This window comes from Erinaceus europaeus, chromosome 1, assembly GCF_950295315.1.
Source record: "Erinaceus europaeus chromosome 1, mEriEur2.1, whole genome shotgun sequence".
Lineage (NCBI taxonomy): Eukaryota > Metazoa > Chordata > Mammalia > Eulipotyphla > Erinaceidae > Erinaceus > Erinaceus europaeus.
In genome coordinates, this window is record NC_080162.1 from 94,772,857 (window position 1) to 94,795,517 (window position 22,661).

The following is a 22,661-nucleotide window of genomic DNA, read 5'->3' on the forward strand; positions in this document are numbered from 1 at the left end:
AACAGAGTGTCTTCCAAGCAGTGGGCAGTTTCTTTGACTTAACCTGCCACCTTTTATTTCATTAAAGGATACGTTGCTCTTTCAGCATCTCTCTGGTAGTCCTGAACTTAATGCTAATAAGGAAAATTTGAATGTGTACACTTAGGGGATACTTTTCATCCAGTTTTGCTATGTGTCCAAAAGTCCTAGGAAAGTAAATGTTTCTCGTGAAAGAAGTGGTAAGCCATAAGTCTGTGTTGTGAGGAGGGGACTCAGTACTGTGAAAAAGGAAGGATACACACATTTCAACACAGCTCAGAGTTAACTTCACTGCAATGGTCCCTCATGTTTACTGTGTGTGAGAGTCATGAGAGGAACATGGAAAAAGAAATATTGATATATTGGCCTTAGTGGAAAGAGTGAATCAAAGGGCCAGGAGAGGGGATCCTGCAGGAAAGTTGACTGTTTTAGTTTTTTGATGTTTACTTTCTCCTAAACCACAGGATTCACATAAAGAAAACTCAGACATTGTTGGGAGTCTGGCGGTAGTGCAGCGGGTTAAGTGCACGTGGTGCAAAGCACAAGGACTGATATAAAGATCCCGGTTTTTGAGCCCCTGGCTCCCCACCTGCAGGGGAGTCACTTCACAGGCGGTGAAGCAGGTCTGCAGGTGTCTGTCTTTCTCTCCCCCCCTGTCTTCCCCTCCTCTCTCTACTTCTCTCTGTTCTATCCAACAGTGACAACAACAATAATAACTACAACAATAAAGCAAGGCAACAAAAGGGAATAAATAAATATTAAAAAAACAACAAGGGTAACAAAAAGGAATAAATAAATATTTTTTAAAAAAAGAAAACTCAGACAATGAGATATATGTATGTATATGGTACAATGTGGAACTATTGTTATTAATTTGTCTTGTTTACTTCATAGTGAATAATGAATATTTCTTCTTCTATTAAATATCCTTGTGCAAAAAAATTATTTTACATGACCTCAAAGAATAGGCAAGAAGAAAGCATCTTCTTGTCCAATCAAATTAGTCAAATATATTGTCACCTTAAGTTACAAGCAAGTTACCCTTACATTTTAGAATAAAATACTGAAGCCATGTGTTAAGATAGAGTGTCCAAGAAGAGAGTGAGGAGCCAAAGATCAAATCCATACTTCTGGTGTATCCTTTATAAGTAACTGTAAATCGTTAATTTTGTTTATAAGTTTTCATATTGGCCCTGCAGTTTATATTTATTTTTGTATTTTATAGGAGTGATTCTTTTCCAAGTTCAGATTTTGGAGCTAGTGTTTCCTGGTCCAGAAGCTTCAAATATAGTTCTGAATGCTCACAGTTCTCTGAAAAGTATTTACTCTTCTCTTCCCAATATCATATATACTGGCTGTGCAAAATGTGCATTGGAACTGGAAGTAGATGAGAACAAGATCTATAAACAATGCTTTAGCTGTTTGCCACTTGATGCAAAGAAAATATACTATAGGTAAGACAACTAAGCAAGCCAATTGAGTATAAATAATTATTTTTTATTGTGACTTGGAAGATAGCACAGTGATTATAGCATTAAATCTAAGAACATGAGGTTCTGAGTTCACTCCCCAGAATTGCATGTACCAGAGTAATGCTTTGGTTTTCTGTCTCATAAGCAAATAAACATTTATTACTACTGATATAATAATGGAAATGACCAAAAGATTACATCTACCAACTCGTGCTTTCCAGTGAGAACTAACTGGATCCTGATACAAGATAAGTAGTTTTCACTCTGAGTGATAAGTAACTATCTGTGAAGACAAACACTACCTAGAAGTCACAATATAAATTTTAACAAGCATTAATTTGGAGGTTTTATAATTTTACATTTTTTTTCTAATTTAACTGAACAGGTGGATGTTTTCTTCTTGCCTCTCTTTGCTAGAAGTGAAACCAGGGCCTTATGCATTTGTGACACCTTTGAACTCTCTTTCTGGTCTAATTCTAAGTCATTATTTTGAAAGGGAGGTAGAGAAAGACTCCAAAGCACAATTCTACCATTTGTGGAATTTTCTTGATGCTCACATTATTCTTCAAATAATTTTTCAAGTTCTAGATAAGCTTTTGCTGTGTACCTTACAAATGATACGACTTTATAAGATAATACTGTGTTTTATGCTCTTTTCTCTTTCTAATGTGGCAGCATCTAAAACTAAATGTAAATGTATTTCTCATGTTATTATGGCATAATCTTAAGAGCATTTACAGAAACTTAGCCCTTTTCCATCTAAGTATAATTGGGTAGAAATAAATAAATGACCAACAATGGGAGAAGCACTGATTCATATTGAGTTTGAGGTCAAATGCCTGAATAAGATGGAAATACAAAAATATTATAGAATTCAGCAAAGTAATTTGAACTATTGATAGCTTTATAGGTATAAACATTACCTATGGTGGTAAAACTCATTTCGGCACATCATGTCTAATCAATTGCTAAGTCCTATGAATTGACAAGCAGAAATGTTAGTACATTTAAGCCTTTTTTCATTTGAAGGTCTTTTTTGAAAGTTATGTGATACTTAACTTTTTTTTGCAGGCCAGCTTTAATGACCATAGTTGATGGAAGAGATAAAATTTGTATCCATGTAGGATCAAAACTTATAGAGAAGATCCTTCTCAACATCCCTCCTGACTGGCTCAATAGAGTTATAGGTAATATATCAAAACATCTTCAAATGATTGTCCTTTCAATTTTTAGAGGGAGACACACACACACACACACACACACACACACAGGCAGAGAGAGAGAGAGAAACAGAGACAGAAATAATAAAGCATTTCTCCACCACCATGAGCCCCCATCCCATGTTGCCCATGGTGCTCCCATATGGTGTTGGGACTTGAGTCGAGGCCTACATGCACAGAATGACACTGGGTAAACCATTCACTGGTCCCTCTTGTTGTTCTTGATGCAGCTTTTCATTTGAGGAGTGTGGAAGATAGTATATTGGAAAAGAAAAGCACTGTACTATAAGTTAAATTTTTCTTTTTGTCAATATCAAAGCAGAAGAATACTTTGAGCTTGAATGAAACACAAGACTAATTTGGAAAGTAGGACTTATTCTGCATCAGTCCTAGTGTATGAATAGAGGGAAGCAAATAACTGATTTCTCTGTACTCTAAACTAAAAATCATAAACCAAAGCATGAAGACCTTAGTTTTATAATAGTTAAGTCAATGTATATAGGACAGTAGTCCCACAGAATTTTCAGCTGTAATGTTAAGTATAGTCAGTGACCAATAACAAAGCAAAAATAATCTATCAGGTGATCAAATTTCATACATTTCATCATTAGTGCTTAACTATTATAGATTTGTTGGTTCTATTGGTTTTCCCTGTTTCTTAATATTGGTTTCTTTTCTCTGACTCTATGTGTGTAATGTTTTTATGTATTTATTTATTTTACTTGAATACTAGACACTGATCAAGGACAATGTAGACTGTCTGTTTATACCAAGAAATTAGTATACTTCTTTCCCCAGACCCCTACTGTGAGTACTTAGAATAGAGTCCATCTTACCAGATGTTGTGAGTAGGGCTGAGTTTGTTATTACCATGTTTACTTTAGGTCACCACTATTATTTTCTTTAAAATTTTTATTTATAAAAAGAAAACACTGACAGAAACTATAGGATAAGAGGTATACAATTCCACACAGTTCCCACCACCAGAACTCCATATCCCCTTCCCTCCCCTGATAGCTTTCCTATTCTTTATCCTTCTGGGAGTATGGTATTATTATTATTTTTTAACCACAGAGAACTGCTCAGCTCTGGCTGAGGGTGATGGCTGGGCTTTGAATCACTGATTTTTAAGTTCTTATAGAATAATCTTGCGCTCATGCTGGGAGTGGTGGTTCTTTCCTTTTTTTTTTTTTTTTTAAGAACTTTCTCTAGTATTCTTGTTCTACCATTAACTTCAACTCTTCAATCTGCACCTGGATATGAGTGTAGGAGGAGGGTCCTGCATCTCTTGTCCTTGGCTGTAGCACCTTCTCAGTGACCCTGCCCCTCCTGCATAGCAGCCAAGCTCTCCTTTGTATCACTGGTGGTCTTGTGTGGTCCCCACGTTGGGCACCAGATGTTGTTGTGGCGGTCGGGCTGCACTGCGGAGAAGAGAGCGGAGAGCGGACGTCCAGAGCAAAGGGGTACACAAATCTTTATTATAGGATGGGGGGGGGTTTGGTTCAGACCACGTGGAGCCAGCAGGCAATGGCCGACCACGGGGGGGGGGGGGGGGGGGGGGAGAGCAGGGAGCGAGATCTCAGAGAGGGAGAGCTGAGAGCCCAGAGAGGGGGGGGGTGAGGGGGCTTTTTATTGGGCGACAACCAGGAGTGACGTGTAGGGCCAGGATTGGTTGAAGGGGGCAATGCTAGGGTTTCGCACTGCGTAGTGAAACCTGGGGGCGGAGACTGCATCAGAATAACTCCTCAGCAACAAAGGGTAGGGAGAATAGAGAGGGAGAGAGAGATAGACAGATACCTGCAGCCCTGCTTCACCATTTGTGAAGCTTTCCCCCTGCAGGTAGGGTCCAGGGCCTTGAACTTGGGACCTGACATACTATAATGTGTGTGCTGAACCAGGTGTGCCACTGCCTGGACCTGGTAGATTTTTTTTTATTAGAGAGAAATTTATTTGGTAGAATTTTATTAGAAATTGAGAGGGGGAGGGAGGTAGAGAGGGAGAGAGAAAGATGGACACCTGTAGAGCTGCCTCCTTGCAGGAAGCTTCCCCTTGCAAGTGAGGAGCTGGGGCTTAAACCTAGGCCTTTGCACATGTTAATGTGTGTGCTCAATTTGGTGCATCACTGTCTCACCTCCAAGCTTTGATTCTTAAGGAAGCCAGTCCTAAGTGGTGTTTTATCCTAAGTACATGGCAATTTCTCTACTTTTCACCCCTTTATCATACAATGAAGTTTATTTGATATGCCCTTTTGGTCTATTTTTTGAGTATCTAGTGGAGTTGAGAAGAGCCCCCTTGTCTGTGCCACTGACGTATACTTAGGCTGTTAACAATTTACAAAAAATTTAGGCATGTTATTCTTTCTTGCTTGTTTGTTGGACCTGTTTGCTTTCTGAGTTCTGGCTTAGGTACACCTGACCTGAGATCGAACTCAGGACCTCGTGCTTGAGAGTCCAATGCTTTCTCCACTGTGCCATCTCCTGGACTACACCATAATTTTAGTCTTGACTCCTGAATAACCTTAGGTCTCATATGGGTGTGAGAAACTTGTGTCTTTTAAATTTATTATTTATTGAATAGAGACAGAGAAAAATTGAGAGCAAAGGGGGAGGTAGAAAAGGAGAGAGACAGACATGTATAGACCTGCTTCACCACTCACAAAGCTTTCCCCCTGCAGGTGGGATCAGGGGCTTGAACCCAGGTCCTTGCATACAGTAACTTGCACTCTAATGGGTGCACCACCACCCGACCCTTTGGTCCACTTTCTCCAGGGACTTACAGTGTTCTGCACATCTGTCTAACTCAGGTGATGCTATGAGCCTTTTAACAAAACACACAGGACAGAGCAGTGGATTTTTTAAAAAGATGAGCCTAAATTTGCTATTGTGGACACAGTTAAAATTTTTTTTAAATTTTTATTTATAAAAAGGAAACACTGACAAAAACCATAGGATAAGAGGAGTACAACTCCACATAATTCCCACCACCAGAACTCCATATCCAATCCCCTCCCCTGATAGCTTTCCTATTCTTTATCCCTCTGGGAATATGGACCCAAGATCATTGTGGGATGCAGAAGGTGGAAGGTCTGGCTTCTGTAATTGCTTCCCCACTGAACATGGGCGTTGGCAGGTCAATCCATACTCCCAGCCTGTCTCTCTCATTCCCTAGTGGGGCTGGCTTCTGGGGAATCGGAGCTTCAGTATACATTGGTGGGGTTGTCTGTCCAGGGAAGTCCGGTTGGCATCATGGTAGCATCTGGAACCTGGTGACTGAAAAAAAGAGTTAACATATACAGCCAAGAAAAAAAAGTTGACTAATCATGAACCTAAAGGCTGGAAAAGTTCATATGAAGAATTGTGTGGACACACTGTTTCTGTGTGAATGTCTTTAACATCACCTCTGACTGACTGACTTGTCCTCACCTGTAGTACACTCTGAGGCAAGGACTAGGACATTTCCCCCATTTTTATTGGCTGGGGGCAGCCCACCAAGTAGACACACACTTCATCAGTGTTCCAGCCCCTGGCACCAGCAGAGAGCATCTTGTGATTTTTATAATTATCAGGATGGGGATCATTTTGGTTTTTTAGAGGTAGTGTGATATATCTACTTCTAGCTTGTTTGGATGTCCTTTTTCATTTTTTAAATTGTATTTATTAATGAGAAAGATAGGAGGAGAGAGAGAAAGAACTAGACATCTTTCTGGTACATGTGCTGACAGGGATTAAACTCAGGACCTCATGCTTGAGAGTCCCATGCTTTATCCACTGCACCACTCATTTTTCTTTTATTCCTTTTCTCAGTATTCTTTATTATCTTTTCAGTCTTGCACCTTAATTTCAGAAAATTTATTTATTCACTTCATGAGAGAGGGGGAGACACAGGTGGGGGTAGATAGCATAATGGTTACGGGGGCCGGGCGGTAGCACAGTGGGTTAAGTGCACATGGCACAAAGGTCAAGGACCAGTGTAAGGATCCCTGTTTGAGCCACCGGCTCCCCACCTAAAGGGGGGTTGCTTCACAGTGAGGCAGGTCTGCAGGTGTCTATCTTTCTTCCCCCCACCCCACATCTCCCCTTCCTCTCTCAATTTCTGTCTGTCCTATTCAGTAACAATGAAGAACGCGTTTGGCAAAGGACAGCCCCTCAACATTAAGCTGGAGGACTCGAAGAGCAGGACCAACAGCTTGAAAGCTGTCAGGAGCTGCTTGTTGCTGGCTTTGAAAGTGACTGGGATCCATGTGGATTCAGTCGGCTAGGAAGGATCGTCAGTTTCCCCAATGAATGGGTACTCACGAGATGCACCACGGGAAGGTCGATCCAATGCATCCCGTGACAGCAACAATGACAGCAATAACAACAACAAGGGCAACAAAAAAGGAAAAAATAACCTCCAGGAGCAGTGGAGTCATAGTGCTGGCAATATGAATCAAGGGAAGATGGTCATTTCAGAAAACAGGTTATTCATAATGGTTGTGTAGACTGACTTTCGTGCCTGAGGCTCCAAAAGTCCCAGGTTCAATCCCCCACACCACCATAAGCCAGAGCTGAGCAATGCAATGCTCTGGTAAAAATAAATAAATAAATAAAGAAAAGAAAAGAAAGAAAGGGGGAGGTGAGGGGAGACACTGGAAAGGTGCTCTATCATATGTGGTGCTGGAGGGTAAGCCTGGGGGCTTCACACATGTAAAGAATCTATACCTCCCTGGGCCACTCATGTTCTTTACACTTCCAATTAGTCTCTCAGAGAGACATTATTTTCCTACCCAGTAGACACCTGTGTTTTGCTCATTCCTAAGAATTAAAATCATATTTTTTATCACAGTTAAATTGCAACTAAGTGGGGAGCTGGGCGGTGGCGCAGTGGGTTAAGCACACATGGTGCGAGGCGCAAGGACCCATCAGGATCCTGGTTCGAGCCCCCAGCTCCCCACCTGCAGGGGAGTTGCTTCACAGGCGGTGAAGCAGGTCTGTAGGTGTCTTTCTCTCCCGGCTCTGTCTTCCCCTCCTCTCTAGATTTCTGTCTGTCCTATCCAACAACAATAGCAGTAACAACTAATAATAACAACAACAAAGATGATAAACAACAAGGGCAACAAAAGAGAAAAAAATGAATAAATTAAAAAATATATAAAAGATTGCAACTAAGTGGAAAGACAGGTAGCAGTTATACAGTGGTCATTAGATCAGATCCCCACCAATTTTGATTATTTATTTTATTTTATTTTATTTTTTATTGCCACCAGGGTTATCACTAGGACTCGGTGCAGGCACTATGAATCCACTGTTCTTGGTGTCCATTTTTTTCAATTTTTCTTTTTTTTCCATCCTACCTTCCTTCTCTTCTTCTCTCTTTCTCTTCCTTTCTTTCTATTTTATTTGATATGACGTGAGAAATGGAGAGGGGAGAGGGAGAGAGAATGATGGACACCTGAAGATCTGCTTCACCACTTGTGAAGCTTCCTCAGTGGGGAGTGGGGGCATGAACCTGAGTCCTTGCACATGGTAATGTGTGAGTTCACATGGGTGTGCCACACCTGGCTTCCTATTATTGATTCTTTTTAGCTTCTCAAAAGGTACAAAATAAATATTTAATTGTTATAGATTGTTGTCACACTTGAAAAATATGTTTTTGGTCTTTCAGTTGTCTATAGGCCTATTCTAAGAAATGCTAATAATGTTGACCAGTGACTCAGTATATAGTCTGAGCATGTTTAATAGTACCTTGTCATTCTAATATTGACAGTTTGTTAAATAACTTGATTGCCTTAAAAAGGAATATAGAAAAAATGCAAAATATAGTGATATGTTTACCACTAGCTTTAAAATTTGTATATTATCAAGATTTACTACTCATTCAAAAGTCATGGTAGGGTTTTGTTAAATAATGTGTGTGTGTGTGTGTGTGTGTGTGTGTGTGTGTGTAAGTACTGTAGACTGATAAGTATAAGACTATTTATCTTTTTTATATTATTGTTTCACCCCCAGGGTTACTGCCAGGGCTCAGTGCCAGCACTATGAATCCACTGCTCCTGGTGGCCATTTTTATCATTTACTGGATAGCACAAAGAGAATTGAGAAGTAAGGGGAAGACAGGGAGAGAAAAAGATAGACATGTGCAGACCTGCTTCACCACTTGTGAAGCAACCCCCTTGTAGGTATGGAGCCGGTGGCTCGAACCTGGATCCTTGCTTGGGTCCTTGTGTGCTAGGTGTGCTTAACCTGATGTGCCACTACCTGGTCCCCAAGAGTATTTCTCTATATGAACATTCCCTTTTCTTTCAGACAGCCTCAATCTCAGGTCCTTTCTCTATTGTTTTAAGAAACCAGAACCCATGCCATAGCAGGACAGTGCACTCACTATGTATGCTTTCATTCCATCATCAGCTGGAATTGAATGTCCTCTTGGCAGAGTACCTTCAGCAACCTGTGACAAGAAAGGGAAATTTAAAGTGGGGTTGGGACTTACAAAACCATGAGAAATAGTGAGCTTTTCAATGTGCACCGTGTGCATTGTCTTTTCTTAGACCATCCCTCAGGAATCACCTACGGCCTGGTCGCGGCAGACTTGTTTCACTCCTTACTGGCTGGTAGCGGAACACCTTGCATGGTGAAGGTACAGAGCCTCTTTGTGTTAGATGAAAACAGCTACCCACTACAACAAGATTTTTCTCTACTGGATTTTTACCCTCATGGTGTCATTTCCAAGAGCGCGTGAAGAAACTCCAGGCACTCCAAGGAAGAACTACTGGGACGATTTGTCTGTAGGCATCAATGAATGACAGGACTTTACTCTGGGTTTTTATATCAGTATGTTTTGTAATGAGACTTTTGCTAAATATATTTTTAAACTTATTTTTTTTCTTAAAATGAGGACTTTGTTTATTTTTGTTTGTTCCTATTCATACTTCTAGAGAAATGATCTAGAATGAATGGTCATTCTGCTTAGTCCCTGATGTGTTCCAGTTACTGTTGATGTTAAGCATTGGGACGATATAGGAATTGCTTTCTTCTCTACACGCTATGAAGTTTTATTTCCCCTTATCGCTAGCATAGTAAATTACCAACATGGAACGACTTCCATTATAACTATGTAGGGTTATGGATTAGTTTGCATTAGTGTGTTTAGTGACATTTTAAGATAAGCATGCTTTCCCATTGGGTTGTTGGAAAAGTCATGACTCCATTTTGCATAGAAAAAAATACATCATGATTTTTCTGACAGCTCAATACACAGAATATTGAAAATGAAAGAAACAGAATCCTGTTTCAATTCATTATAAAGGGAGAAGACCCACACTGTCACTGTAATTCATTGGTAGAATTACAATGCCTTGGTGAATTTATTCACCAATTAACATTTAGTAGACAGTATACCATGTTTGCATGCCGGAAACTCCAGAGAGCCCAGGTTTGATCCCTCATGCCACCATATGCCAGAATTGAGTAGTACTCTCTTCTCTCTCTCATGGAAAAGAACACTAAATATTAAAATGACAATTAGGTAGTTTAAGAGTATGAGTCTAAAAAAAAGGGGGGGGGCCGGGTGGTGGCGCACCTGGTTGAACACACGTGTTATAGTGCCCAAGGACCCAGGTTCGAGCCCCTGGTCCCCACCTTTTCCAAGGGAAAAGCTTCATGAGTGGTGAAGCAGGGCTGCAGGTGTCTCTCTGTTTCTCTTCTTCTCTGTCATTTCCTTCTCTCTAGATTTCTGACTGCCTCTATCCAATAAATGAAAATAAAGATAATTAAAAAAATTTAAAAAAAGAGTATGAGTCTAAGTCCAGCCTCCCATGGCATTGAAGGAAGTTTTGATGCTGTGATTTCTCTCTACGCTCTTCTGCTTCTGTTTCTGTCTCCCTCTCTCTCTGAAAAAGTTAGCCCAGAAGGGAAGATGTGATGGTGACCAAAGAGGGTCAAGTGAAAGAATATCAGTTAAATTTATAAAAATAAATAAAGTAAAAAAAAAGAAGGTAAAAAAAAAGACACCAGCTGATCTAGGGTGTGAGTGGAGTCCCGGTTGCAAGATTGTGGAAAAGGACCTCAGATGGAGGTGAGGGTGTTTTGTAGACACCGATCATAGGGAATTGAGAGATTGTGCCCATGTAATCAGCAGCCATGCTGTAAACTATTAACTCCTCCCAATAAAATGACTAAAAAATTAAAACCTTTTTTTTTTTTTTTTAAACGAGAGTACTGCTCAGCTCTGACTTATGTTGGTGTGGGGGACTGAACCTAGGACTTTGAGCCACAGGCCAGAGAGTCTCTTTACATAACCATTATGCTATCTACCCCTGGCCCCAAATTAAAAACTTTTTTCCAACTTCATTATCACTTTCATTGAGAAATACTGATTTACAGGATTGCTGTTGCCACAGTGGAGCATTTTCTTGTTTCCCCAAGAGAGATGGTACATTTCACCTTCCTCCATAGGAATTTAGATGTCTAACCTCCCCTTAAGTGCTGCTCCTTCCCCAGTCCCCAAATCTACTGTGATAGAAGACAGTCGGTTGAGGAGTCCCCCTGTATTGTCCTCTGTTTCTTAAATCCTATCTGTGAGGTCATCTGCTATTTGTCGTCCTCCTGGCTAATTTCATTCCCTCTACTTCCATCCATGCTGTAGCAAAGGAAAACACGTCATTTTCCCAAGCTGTATATTAATTCCATTGTATAGGTGAATCATGACTTTTTTAGCCACTCATCTGTTGTTGGAAATTTGGGTTGTTTCCAGATGTTGGTAATTACAAATGGCATTGCCATGTGAATAGCTCTTTTCAGGTAATTAACTTCATGTTTTTTGCATAGGTGCTCTATTATAGCAATGCCATAAGTTGTTGAAAAGAAAGTTGTAAATGTTTCTTCAAATTTCTGTCACTCCTACATCCATACATAGCTGCATTTTTTTTCTTGGCCTCCAGGGTTATTGCTGGGACTCAGTGCCTGCACTACGAATCCACTGCTCCTGGAGGCTATTTTTTCCCCTTTTGTTGCCCTTGTTGTTTATTGTTGTTATTATTATTGTTGTTATTGCTGTCATTGTTGTTGGATAGGACAGAGAGAAATGGAGAGAGGAGGGGAAGACAGAGGGGGAGAGAAAGATAGACACCTGCAGACCTCCCTCATCACCTGTGAGGCGACGGCCCTGCAGTTGGGGAGCCAGGAGCTCAAACTGGGATCCTTATGCCGGTCCTTGCGCTTCGCACCATGTTCACGTAATGGACTCTGCCACCAGCCAGTCCACTATAGCTGCATTCTTTGTAATAGTGAAGGAATGGGAGCAGCCTAAATGTCTGTCAATGAATGACTGAGTCTAAAATTTATGGGGTACATATTCAATGGGATACTCTATAATTAAAAAGGACAACATTGTATCCTTTGGAAGAAAATAATCACCTGGAGGAGGTGATTATGCTTAGGAAAGTAAGGAGCTGAGACTCGATTCTGTTGCTCATATATGAGCTGAAACACATGAAAAAAAAGAAAAGAAGGAGAAACACCACGTTGTCATCTCCCTCAGGCCAAAAAGCTTTCTGTCTAGCACCTTCCCACTTTTTCAGAGTGTGTTGTTGCATGACTGTGCAAACTGTCACCACAGCACATGCCAGAATGTTCCAGGGAAAGCCAAGGAGGCTGGGAAATGCCTTACTTATGTTCTGGGATGTCACCAGCAGAGCTGTTTCAGGGTCTGCTGGCAGGTGGCCCTGGGGCTAAGTAGCACACTCTAATAGCAGTGCTGGACTTCACAGAGCTGCGCTAGTGTTCTGTTGCCAGCACTGACTGCTTAGAATACAGTGTTCTGTCTCTAAGTAAACAGATGCATGGCAACCAGGCAGGTCAGTTGGTGGGGCAGAGGAGGCTAGCCAGGTTTTAAAAAGAAGCTGGGAGGGCTGGGGAAACAGCATAATGGTTCTGCAAAAGCCTTTCAAGCCTGAGGCCCTGAGGTCCCAGGTTCAATCCCCAGCACCACCATAGGTAGGCCAGAACTGAACAGTGTTCTGGTCTCTTTCTCTCAGTATCTTTCCCTCTGTATCTACTCTTTCTCATTAAAATAAATAAAAATAGCTTTTAAAAAATGAAAGAAAGAAGCTGGGAGACAGTGGACACATGAAGTGGACACTTTATCAGGTGCAAGCCCCTGAATTCAATCTCTGACATCATGTGGGAATACTATGGATGGGACTGGGGAAATTCTGTGGCTGGTGGAGCAATGTTTTGGTGTCTTTCTCTCACCCTCTTTTTCCCACTGTCTCATAAAAATATACAATAGACAAAATGAACTCAGCAGTGGGACCCATGCAAGGCTACAGGATTCTGTCTCTAGCACTGAATTGAAGAAAGTAAAGGCTGCACAACTATTTACTATATTAATGGTTTACAGCTGATAGTAAAATACAATAGTTTGTACATGCATAACATTTCCCAATTTTCCACATAACAATCCAACCCCCACTAGGTCCTCCAAAAATAGGGGGGAGGTGTTTCTGAAAAATACAAAAAGGCAGGAGGTCAAGCACCTTTGGTATTTATATATTATTTTATTGCCACCAGGGTTATCACATGAATCCATGGCTCCTAGTGGCCATTTTTTCCTTTTCTTTATATTTTTATTAGATAGAATAAGTAGAAATTGAGAGGGGCGGGGGAGGTAGAGAGGGAAAGGGTAAGAGAGACACCTCCAGACCTGCTCCACCACTCATGAAGTATCTCACTACAGGCAGAAGTGAATGATTGAACCTGGGTCCTTGCTCATGGTCAGGCATGCCACTGCCTTTGTTTTTTGTTTGTTTGTTTTTAGTATATTTATTTATCCCCTTTTGTTGTCCTTGTTGTTTTATTGTTGTAGTTATTATTGTCATTATTGATGTTGTTGTTGGACGGAACAGAGAGAAATGGGGAGAGGAGGGAAGACAGAGCCGGGAGAGAAAGATAGACACCTGCAGACCTGCTTCACCACCTGTGAAGCGACTCCCCTGCAGGTGGGGAACCTGGGGCTTGAACCAGGATCCTTATGCTGGTCCCTGCACTTTGCGCCACGTGTGCTTAACCCACTGCGCTACTGCCCGACTCCCCGCCTTTGGGTTGTTTTTTTTTTTTTATACTTCAAACCCCTTGTCACTTGTAATTGGTCATCGACTGTCTTTTCTAATTGTTTTTTTCTGGCACTGGTGAAGCTGGGCAGATGATTTCTGTCTGCTGAACCTCACCTGGGTTTTCTCAAGTAGTCTGGCTGGTTTGAGTTGGCTTTAGAGTGATCCTGGCTTCAGTGAGCACTAGACTGTATGTCTTTTCCTGTGGAAAACGGTGCAATTAGCAACACCTGGAGTAATGCCTGTCTCCTTTTATTGTCTCTATTTTTTTCCTGCAGGGTTTTCGCTGGGACTTGGTGCTGGAACTAGGAATTTCCACTGCTCCTGGCAGCCTTTTTTTTTTTTTTTTTCATTTTATTGAATAGGACAGAGAGAAATTGAGAGAGGAGGGGAAGATAGAGAGGGGGAGAAAAAGATAGATACCTGCAGAACTGCTTCACCGTGAAGCATCCCCCCTCCACCCCCTGCAGGTGGGGATCTAGGGGCTCCAACTAGATCCTTGAGAGATGGATCTTTGCACTTTGTACTATGTGTGTTTAACCCCATGCACCACTGCCTGACCCCCTCCTTTCATTGTCTCTCTAAAAGGATCATGATGGCAATAGATGAAGTTACTCACTTTGGTCCCCAAAGGCAGTACTAAGTAGATGGACCAGAACACTAAGAGGGCCCTGCAGTTTGGGGGTAGACTAAGACCATGCTTGAACCTTAGAGACCAATATAGATTACAATAAAGAGAACAAACAGGAGGTTTGTGATTCACTGGACAGAGAAGGAAAGTGAAGAGAAACATGTGGAGATTACAGGGAGGACAGGGAACTCAGACAGGGCAAGGCAGTCAAACCAGCCAGGGCTTCTGAGGAGAGGGCCAATAGTGTGATGGTTACTACATACCCTTTTTCCAGGATGTACCACACAGACCAGACCCCAGCAAGGAGTACAACAGAAATCACTTTAGATGCTACTTCCCCTCCCCACCTGTTACTCCAAGAGCTAAACTGAAAGGCACTGACAGACTGCTGAGTCTCAGACTGGGTCTCCAGTTTCCACAGATAATCTGCAACTCCCCACCTACTTCTCCACCTTGTACTTCTGCCTGCCTTCCCCTCCCCTTCAGACAAAACAACTGTGGATACAAAATTTTAATTCCTTTTGCAGTTAAGAAAGGACAAAGCTAAAACCAAACAAAACACCTCAAACACACACACACACACACACACACACACACACACACTTCATCACCTGTTGGGAAGCTAAAAAATGTGCAGCACTTGAAGTCGCTAACCTAGACAGATTAAAACAACAGGGAAATCTGAAGGTATTATGATATCACAGGGAGAGAACAACTATCCAAAGTCCAAATTGAAAGACATGGAATACTTTACATGAGTTCAAAATTACTGTAATGTAGAAACCCATAGATGTGGAATGTAATACAGGAAAAGTCCAACTCGGAAGAGTGAATCAGAGAGATGCAAAGCTTAGCCCTTTCATTTTATATACATTAATTGTTTATTTATTTATTTTATTATCATTATTATTATTATTTACCAGAGCACTGTTCAGCTCTGGCTTATGGTGGTGCAGGGGCTTGAACCTGGGACGTTGAAGCCTTAGGCATGAGAGTCTGTTTGTATAACCATTATGCTGTCTACCCTCCACCCCCCCTTTTAGTTTAGATTCCTAAAGATCTATGATAAATATAACAGATGAGATAAGCAAAACACAAAATGCTGGCTTTCTGATTCCCCATATAAATTTGAACGGACAAAAACAAATCCTATAATGTGTTGATGAAGTAATAAAAACAGAGAGTACCATAGAAATCATGTTTGAGGATGTTATGGTGGTGAGGAAGAATTAGTGTTTGGAAAGGGCCATAAGGGAAGATTCTAAGAATTTTTTTCTCACAGCTCCAAATCCATCTTTCAGTAGTACTAGGCAAACAGCAGAGGGCACCAGAGAGACATTGTTGGAGGCAGGAGCTTTTTTTTTTTTTTTAATTTATAAAAAGGAAACTGACTCCCCACACCTATGGACATCTAATCTTTGATAAGGCGGCCCAAAGCATTAAATGGAAGAAGGAGGCTCTCTTCAATAAATGGTGCTGGGAAAACTGGGTTGTAACATGCAGAAGAATGAAATTGAACCACTTTATCTCACCAGAAACAAAAATCAACTCCAAATGGATCAAAGACCTGGATGTTAGACCAGAAACAATCAAATACTTAGAGTAAAACATTGGTAAAACATTTTCCTACCTACACTTCAAGGACATCTTTGATGAAATAAACCCAATTGCAAGAGAGACTAAAGCAGAAACAAACCAATGGGACTACATCAAACAGACAAAGCGACCCCTCACAGAATGGGAGAAGATCTTCACATGCCATACATCAGACAAGAAACTAATCACCAAAATATATAAAGAGCTCAGCAAACTTAGCACCAAAAAAGCAAATGACCCCATTCAAAAATGGGCAGAGGATATGAACAAAACATTCACCTCAGAGGAGATCCAAAAGGCTAACAAACATATGAAAAACTGCTCTAGGTCACTGATTGTCAGAGAAATGCAAATTAAGACAACACTAAGATACCACCTCACTCCTGTAAGAATGGCATACATCAAAAAGGACAGCAGCAACAAATGCTGGAGAGGATGTGGGGACAGAGGAACCCTTCTGCGCTGCTGGTGGGAATGTAAATTGGTCCAGCCTCTGTGGAGAGCAGTCTGGAAAACTCTCACAAGGCTAGACATGGACCTTCCATATGATCCAGTAATTCCTCTCCTGGGGTTATACCCCAAGAACTCCATAACACCCAACCAAAAAGAGGTGTGTACTCCTATGTTCATAGCAGCACAATTCAAAATAGCTAAAACCTGGAAGCAACCCAGGTGGCCAACAACAGATGAGTGGCTGAGAAAGCTGTGGTATATATACACAATGGAATACTTACTATGCAGCTATCAAGAACAATGAACCCACCTTCTCTGACCCATCTTGGACAGAGCTAGAAGGAATTATGTTAAGTGAGCTAAGTCAGAAAGATAAAGATGAGTATGGGATGATCCCACTCATCAACAGAAGTTGAGAAAGAAGATCTGACAGGGAAACTAAAAGCAGGATCTGACTAAATTGAAAGTAGCGCACCAAAGTAAAAACCCTGTGGTGAGGGGTAGACATGTAGCTTCCTGGGCCGGTGGGGAGTGGGGCTGGGTGGGTGGGATGGGACACAGTCTCTTGGTGGTGTTTATGTACACTCCTAGTAAAGTGTAGTCTTATAAATCACTAGTTGATTAATATGAGAGGGGGAAAATTAATTGTATGTCTCAAAGTTTTTAAAACACAGACTGAGTCTTTTTAATATATAGGCTGTGTAGTTGATATGCGGACTCTCTCAAAAGCCTAGACCAAGTAGATCAGAAGCAACCAATGGCACAGCTACATACAAGATAGTGGGTACTATACAGCAAACCCTAACAAAAGGACTTTTCAAAGTTAACCCAATTACCAAATAATGTGATGAATCCTAAGACAACAGGAACCTCACATCTCCACTATAGAGCCTATATTTCCCCCAGTCCTGGAACCTTAGGATAGGGCCCACTTTCCCGCATGCCTCTCCCAATCCATAGCAAATAATATTGCATCTGCCGATCACAACCTAATCAACACAGCGATTGCCACCTCAACATGCTTCAGTTCAGACTGTGTCCAGAGCCTTCACATGTGGAATGACAACCCTTCAGCTTCATTACTCGGGTGAGACCTTTCCTTTCATACTATTCTCTAATTCCATCCCAGGTGGTTCACTTTCTAACAAAGTACCCAAACCTAGATATAGACCAGGTTCTGTGAGACAGAGCATATGTTCACATGTATCCATAAACTAGTGCAAAATATATACCTGAAAGCAGAAGTACACTAGAGTTTGCAGTGAGTATCCCCCTAACACTTCCTCTCCACTATTCCAACCTTTGGGTCCATGATTGCTCAACAATTTGTTTGACTTTGTATGTTAACTCTCTTTTCAGCCACCAGGTTCCAGATGCCATCAGGATGCCGGCCAGGCTTCCCTGGACTGAAGACCCCACCAATGTGTCCTGGAGCTCGGCTCCCCCAGAGACCCACCCTACTAGGGAAAGAGAGAGGCAGACTGGGAGTATGGACTGACCAGTCAACATCCATGTTCAGTGGGGAAGCAATTACAGAAGCCAGACTTTCCACCTTCTGCAACCCAAAACGACCCTGGGTCCATGCTCCCAGAGGGATAGAGAATGGGAAAGCTATCAGGGGAGGGGATGGGATATGGAGATTGAGTGGTGGGAATTGTGTGGAGTTGTACCCCTCCTACCCTATGGTTTTGTTAATTTATCCTTTCTTAAATAAAAAATAAAAAATAAATAAAGACAAACGAAAAAAGGAAACTGACAAAAAACATAAGAGGGGTACAACTCCACACAGTTCCCACCACCAGAACTCCGTATCCCCTCCTCTCTGCTGATAGCTTTCCTATTCTTTATCCCTCTGGGAGTATGGACCCAGGGTCATTATGGGATGCAGACAGTGGAAAGCCTGGCTTCTGTAATTGCTTCCTGGCTGAACATGGGCATTGGCAAGTCGATCCATACTTCCAGCCTGTCTATCTCTTTCCCTAGTGGTGTGAGGTCCTGGGGAAGCGGGGCTTTAGGACATATTGATGGGGTCATCTGTCCAGAGAAGTCCAGTTGGCATCATGGTAACATCTGGAACCTGGCTGAAAAAAGAGTTAACATACAGAGCCAAACAAATTGTTGACTAATCATGAACCTAAAGGCTGGGAAAGTTCATATGAAGAGTTGGGAGGTCTTCATTTTGTAGGTAGTTAGCAGTCCTATTTTAGTTCTATTCCAAAGAATCCAGACTATACTAGTTTTTTTTTTTTTTTTTCCCTGAGCCTGACCTCTGATATGCAGGTGGATCCAAGTTATTGTCTGGGGAGATGATGTCATGGCTGGAAAAAGGACCAGAAAGCTGGATCAGGGAAGAAAGTAGTTTCCAAATATGGAAAATGTATATAAGTATTGCTGACTGTAAACCCCATCAATTTTATTTGATCCGGGGCCCATATTCAGTTTAGGAACCTATGTGACCTCTGCATCCCTATAGCTCTGAGCTCACATTCTGTGGTCATGAGTAGGAACATTCCAAGCTTCCCCAATTTCAGGACCCATCTTCCTCCAGTGGAAGATAAAGTATGTTGTCTAGCCTCTCTTTGGAGGATGGAACATTCTCTACCATTGTTGATCCATATTGAGGACAAGGTCCTATGGGGGTCCTCAAAGGGGTCTATTATGTTGTTCTTGATAGAGATGACCAGTAACAATGGAGAGAGGAATTTATTTTTATTTTTTTATTTTTATTTTATTTTTTTTTTATTTAAGAAAGGATTAGTGAACAAAAGCATAAGGTAGGAGGGGTACAACTCCACACAATTCCCACCACCCAATCCCCATAACCCACCCTCTCCCATGATAGCCTTCCCATTCTCTAGCCCTCTGGGAGCATGGACCCAGGGTCGTTGAGGGTTGCAGAAGGTAGAGGGTCTGGCTTCTGTAATTGCTTCCCCGCTGAACATGGGCGTTGACTGGTCGGTCCATACTCCCAGTCTGCCTCGGAGAGAGGAATTTATTTGAGATCTAGGCCCGTCTTGTCTGTTTGGGGATCTCAGGACTCCCCGACTAGGGCCCCAGCTGATGGGGTGGCCTGATAATGACTAAAGAGTCATCATTAAAATTTTCCAGTCTCTTGCCCTTATTCAGCTTTTTTTAAAAATTCTTTATTGGGGGATTAATGTTTACATTAGACAGTAAATACAATAGTTTGTACATACATAACATCTCTCAGTTTTCCACATAACAATACAATCCCCACTAGGTGCTCTGTCATCCTTTATGGACCTATACTCTCCCCCCTCACCACCACACACCCACCTCAGAGTCTTTTACTTCGGTGCAATGCATCAACATATTCAGCTTTTATAGTCCTTACTTTGATAAGGTGAGCTTTGGAGTGAGTGAGGGAAATATAATAGGAAATAGGTGAGGAGGGTATCTTAGTCTAAGTAGACACTATTTCATTATGAACTTTATGGTGTCTTTTTAGGTCTTTCTACTTGCTTGCTGCATATACTATGAGATAGGGCATATGTTCCCATGTATCCATAAATTAGGGCAAAATATACAGCTGAAAGCAGAAGTGCACACTAGTCTGCATTGATTCAGTATATGCAGCAGGCAGAAGCTTTTTTGTGTATGCACACCCTTGAGAACTCCACCCTGACCACATGTCCAGGATGTGTTGTCTGTTGGCCATTGGTCAGGCCTGTCCTGTCATGTCCCCATGGTCTGTCACAACCTTTCTAACACCTTACACTTGGCTGCTTTCTGGTTTGCACCAGAGCCTTTACTGCTATTTATAATCCATCTCCTGGAAGTTTGTCATCAGGATTGTTAACCAGCACATTGATAGATGCATTTTACAGGAAAAAAAAAACAGGAATAAAACCTGGCCACTTGTCAGATTACATGTTCTCATCATTGGAGATGAGTAGATAGTTTACAGAGATAGAATGGTAAAAGGGAAAGGGAGCGGAAGGGAGGTAAAGAAGGAGGAAGGAAGGAAGAAATGCAGGGAAGGAGGAAAGCAAAGAAGGGAAAGGAGAATGAGATGCAAAAACAGAAGCAGCTCTAAAAATCAGGTAAAGATTCTTTACTAGATACTGGGCTGTAGATATCTTGTCTCTGCTTTTTTGGAGGTCTCTCTGGAGAGATATGAATGGTATTGTTTTTGGACTTCTGAAATCTGATAGAAATTTCATCCCCACCATACTGGGCTTGGAGAAATGACACCCATATCTTGATTCTGGGCTGCCATGGTTTACTGAAACATGGTATGAAACCCAATACCCATTATGATCCAGCAATAGCACTCTTGGGTATTTATTCAGTGGAATCTCAAGTACTAACTCAAAGGGTCATATGCAACCCTGTGTTCACAGCTACATTGTTCACACTAGCCAAAGAATGGAAGCAGCCTAGATATCCATAATTAGATAACTAGCTAAAGAAGTGATGGGATATATATTCCATGGACTACTACTCTGCAATCAAAAAAGATATTGTGTATTTTGGGACAGTGGATGGAGCTGGAGGTGATTATGCTTAGCGAAGTAAGTAAAGAGATGAAAGACAACTACCAGATGGTTTCAGTCATATGTGGAATCTAGATCTGATTTACATGAACTTGCCAAACAAACAAATCCAAATAAAACAGAAGCAAGCAAACTGTAAGACTTACGAGAACTATGGTGGTTATCTTTAGGATGGTGGGGATACAGAACCTGGGTGGTGGGTGTGTTGTGGAACTATACATTTTAATTTTATAATATTGTAACAAATTATTAATAACAAAAAACTAAAAAAGAAACCAGTATCCCTCCAAAAAGTAATTTCTTTCTCACCACTTGACAATCTTCCCACTTTGAGAAACATACCTCTTGATAATTTTTTTTTTTAAACCAGACCATGGCTCAGCTCTGGCTTATGGTGATGCTGGGAATTGAACCTGGGGCATTTGGTGCCTCATGCATCAAGGTCTTTTTACATAACCATTATACTATCTCCTCAGCCTGAAATATAGGGCATTTTGAAATCAAGCCTAGGGTGGGGAGAGGAGGAACCTCAACACATAATTCCATACTTTTTTTTTTTAAATATTTATTCCCTTTTGTTGCCCTTGTTGTTTTATTATTGTAGTTATTATTGATGTTGTTGTTGTTGGATAGGACAGAGAGAAATGGAGAGAGACGGGGAAGACAGAGAGGGGGAGAGAAAGACAGACACCTGCAGACCTGCTTCACCATCTTGTGAAGTGACACCCCCCTGCAGGTGGGGAGCTGGGGGCTCGTACTGGGATCCTTGCCGGTCCTTACGCTTTGTGCCACCTGTGCTTAACCCGATGCGCTACCGCCTGACTCCCACTTTTTTTTTCCAAAGATTTTATTTATAAATGAGAAAGATAGGAGAAAGAACCAGACATTGCTCTGGTACATGTGCTTCTGGGGGTTGAAGTAGGGACCTCATGCTTGAGAGGCTAGTGCTTTACCCACTGCACCACCTCCCGGACCACAATTCATACTTTAAAATTCACAAAAAAAAAGCCCACAGTTGGCAGGTGTTATAATATAGCTTCATATTAGCATATTAAATTCAGTTAGGAAATGTACTATGTTGAAAGAACCAGGTTTTTGGAATGTAATCAACAAAAGACTTTGGCTTGCTCCCCCTCTCGCCCCAACCCCTACCTCTCCTCCCTCCCAGTTACCCACTCAAACCTGCTCATTTGGTCCTTCTCTTCTTCCTACCCTTTGGATAAAATTTCGGACAAGTTCTATGACTTTTTTTTTTAAAAACTTACATTTCTTAATATATACATATACATATATATATCTGTAACTTCAAGTTACAGAAAACAGGCTCTGTTCAGAACTTAAAATAACTAAGCTTCTGTAGTGGTCTAAACTTTCAACTGTGTTGAAAGTCAAGCATTCTCTCCACTTCCATTCCTACCTTCACCATGCTTGCAGGAGGATTGTTGTGAGTTACAAACTTGAGTGGGTTTTTCTAGAGCTTCCTTTCTCTGTGGATCTCCCCCACCATCCTGAGGCTCCTGTGACCCAACTGCTTGAGCTGGCATACAGCATTGTCCCCACCCCCTTCAAAGCTCTTTGTTACACTTCCTGGAAACGAAGATCTGGACATTCTGTTTCTCAGATGCTTTGATATGAAGTTCCAGGTTGAGTTTTTGAAGCACTACATGA

General features: G+C 41.5%; 1 protein-coding gene and 1 long non-coding RNA gene across 4 annotated transcripts in view; one reads left to right on the top strand and one right to left on the bottom strand.

Annotated features, from left to right (window-relative positions):
- Positions 1-22,661, top strand: part of SHLD2 (shieldin complex subunit 2) — a 195,647-nt gene that overhangs the window by 128,298 nt on the left and 44,688 nt on the right. For 2 of the 3 annotated variants that reach the window (XM_060190981.1, XM_060190989.1), the window contains 2 exons: positions 1,244-1,472; positions 2,562-2,677. In XM_060190981.1, the coding sequence (XP_060046964.1) occupies positions 1,244-1,472; positions 2,562-2,677 (345 nt within the window). Of the gene's footprint in view, positions 1-1,243; positions 1,473-2,561; positions 2,678-9,236; positions 10,809-22,661 lie in introns of those variants that run through there. The other variant, XM_060190995.1, reaches the window with a different exon arrangement.
- Positions 5,609-22,522, bottom strand: LOC132538605 (uncharacterized). The gene is made up of 3 exons (XR_009549951.1): positions 22,411-22,522; positions 9,071-9,136; positions 5,609-5,979 (listed from the first exon to the last, which is right to left on the bottom strand). It is a non-coding gene; the product is annotated as an uncharacterized LOC132538605 (long non-coding RNA).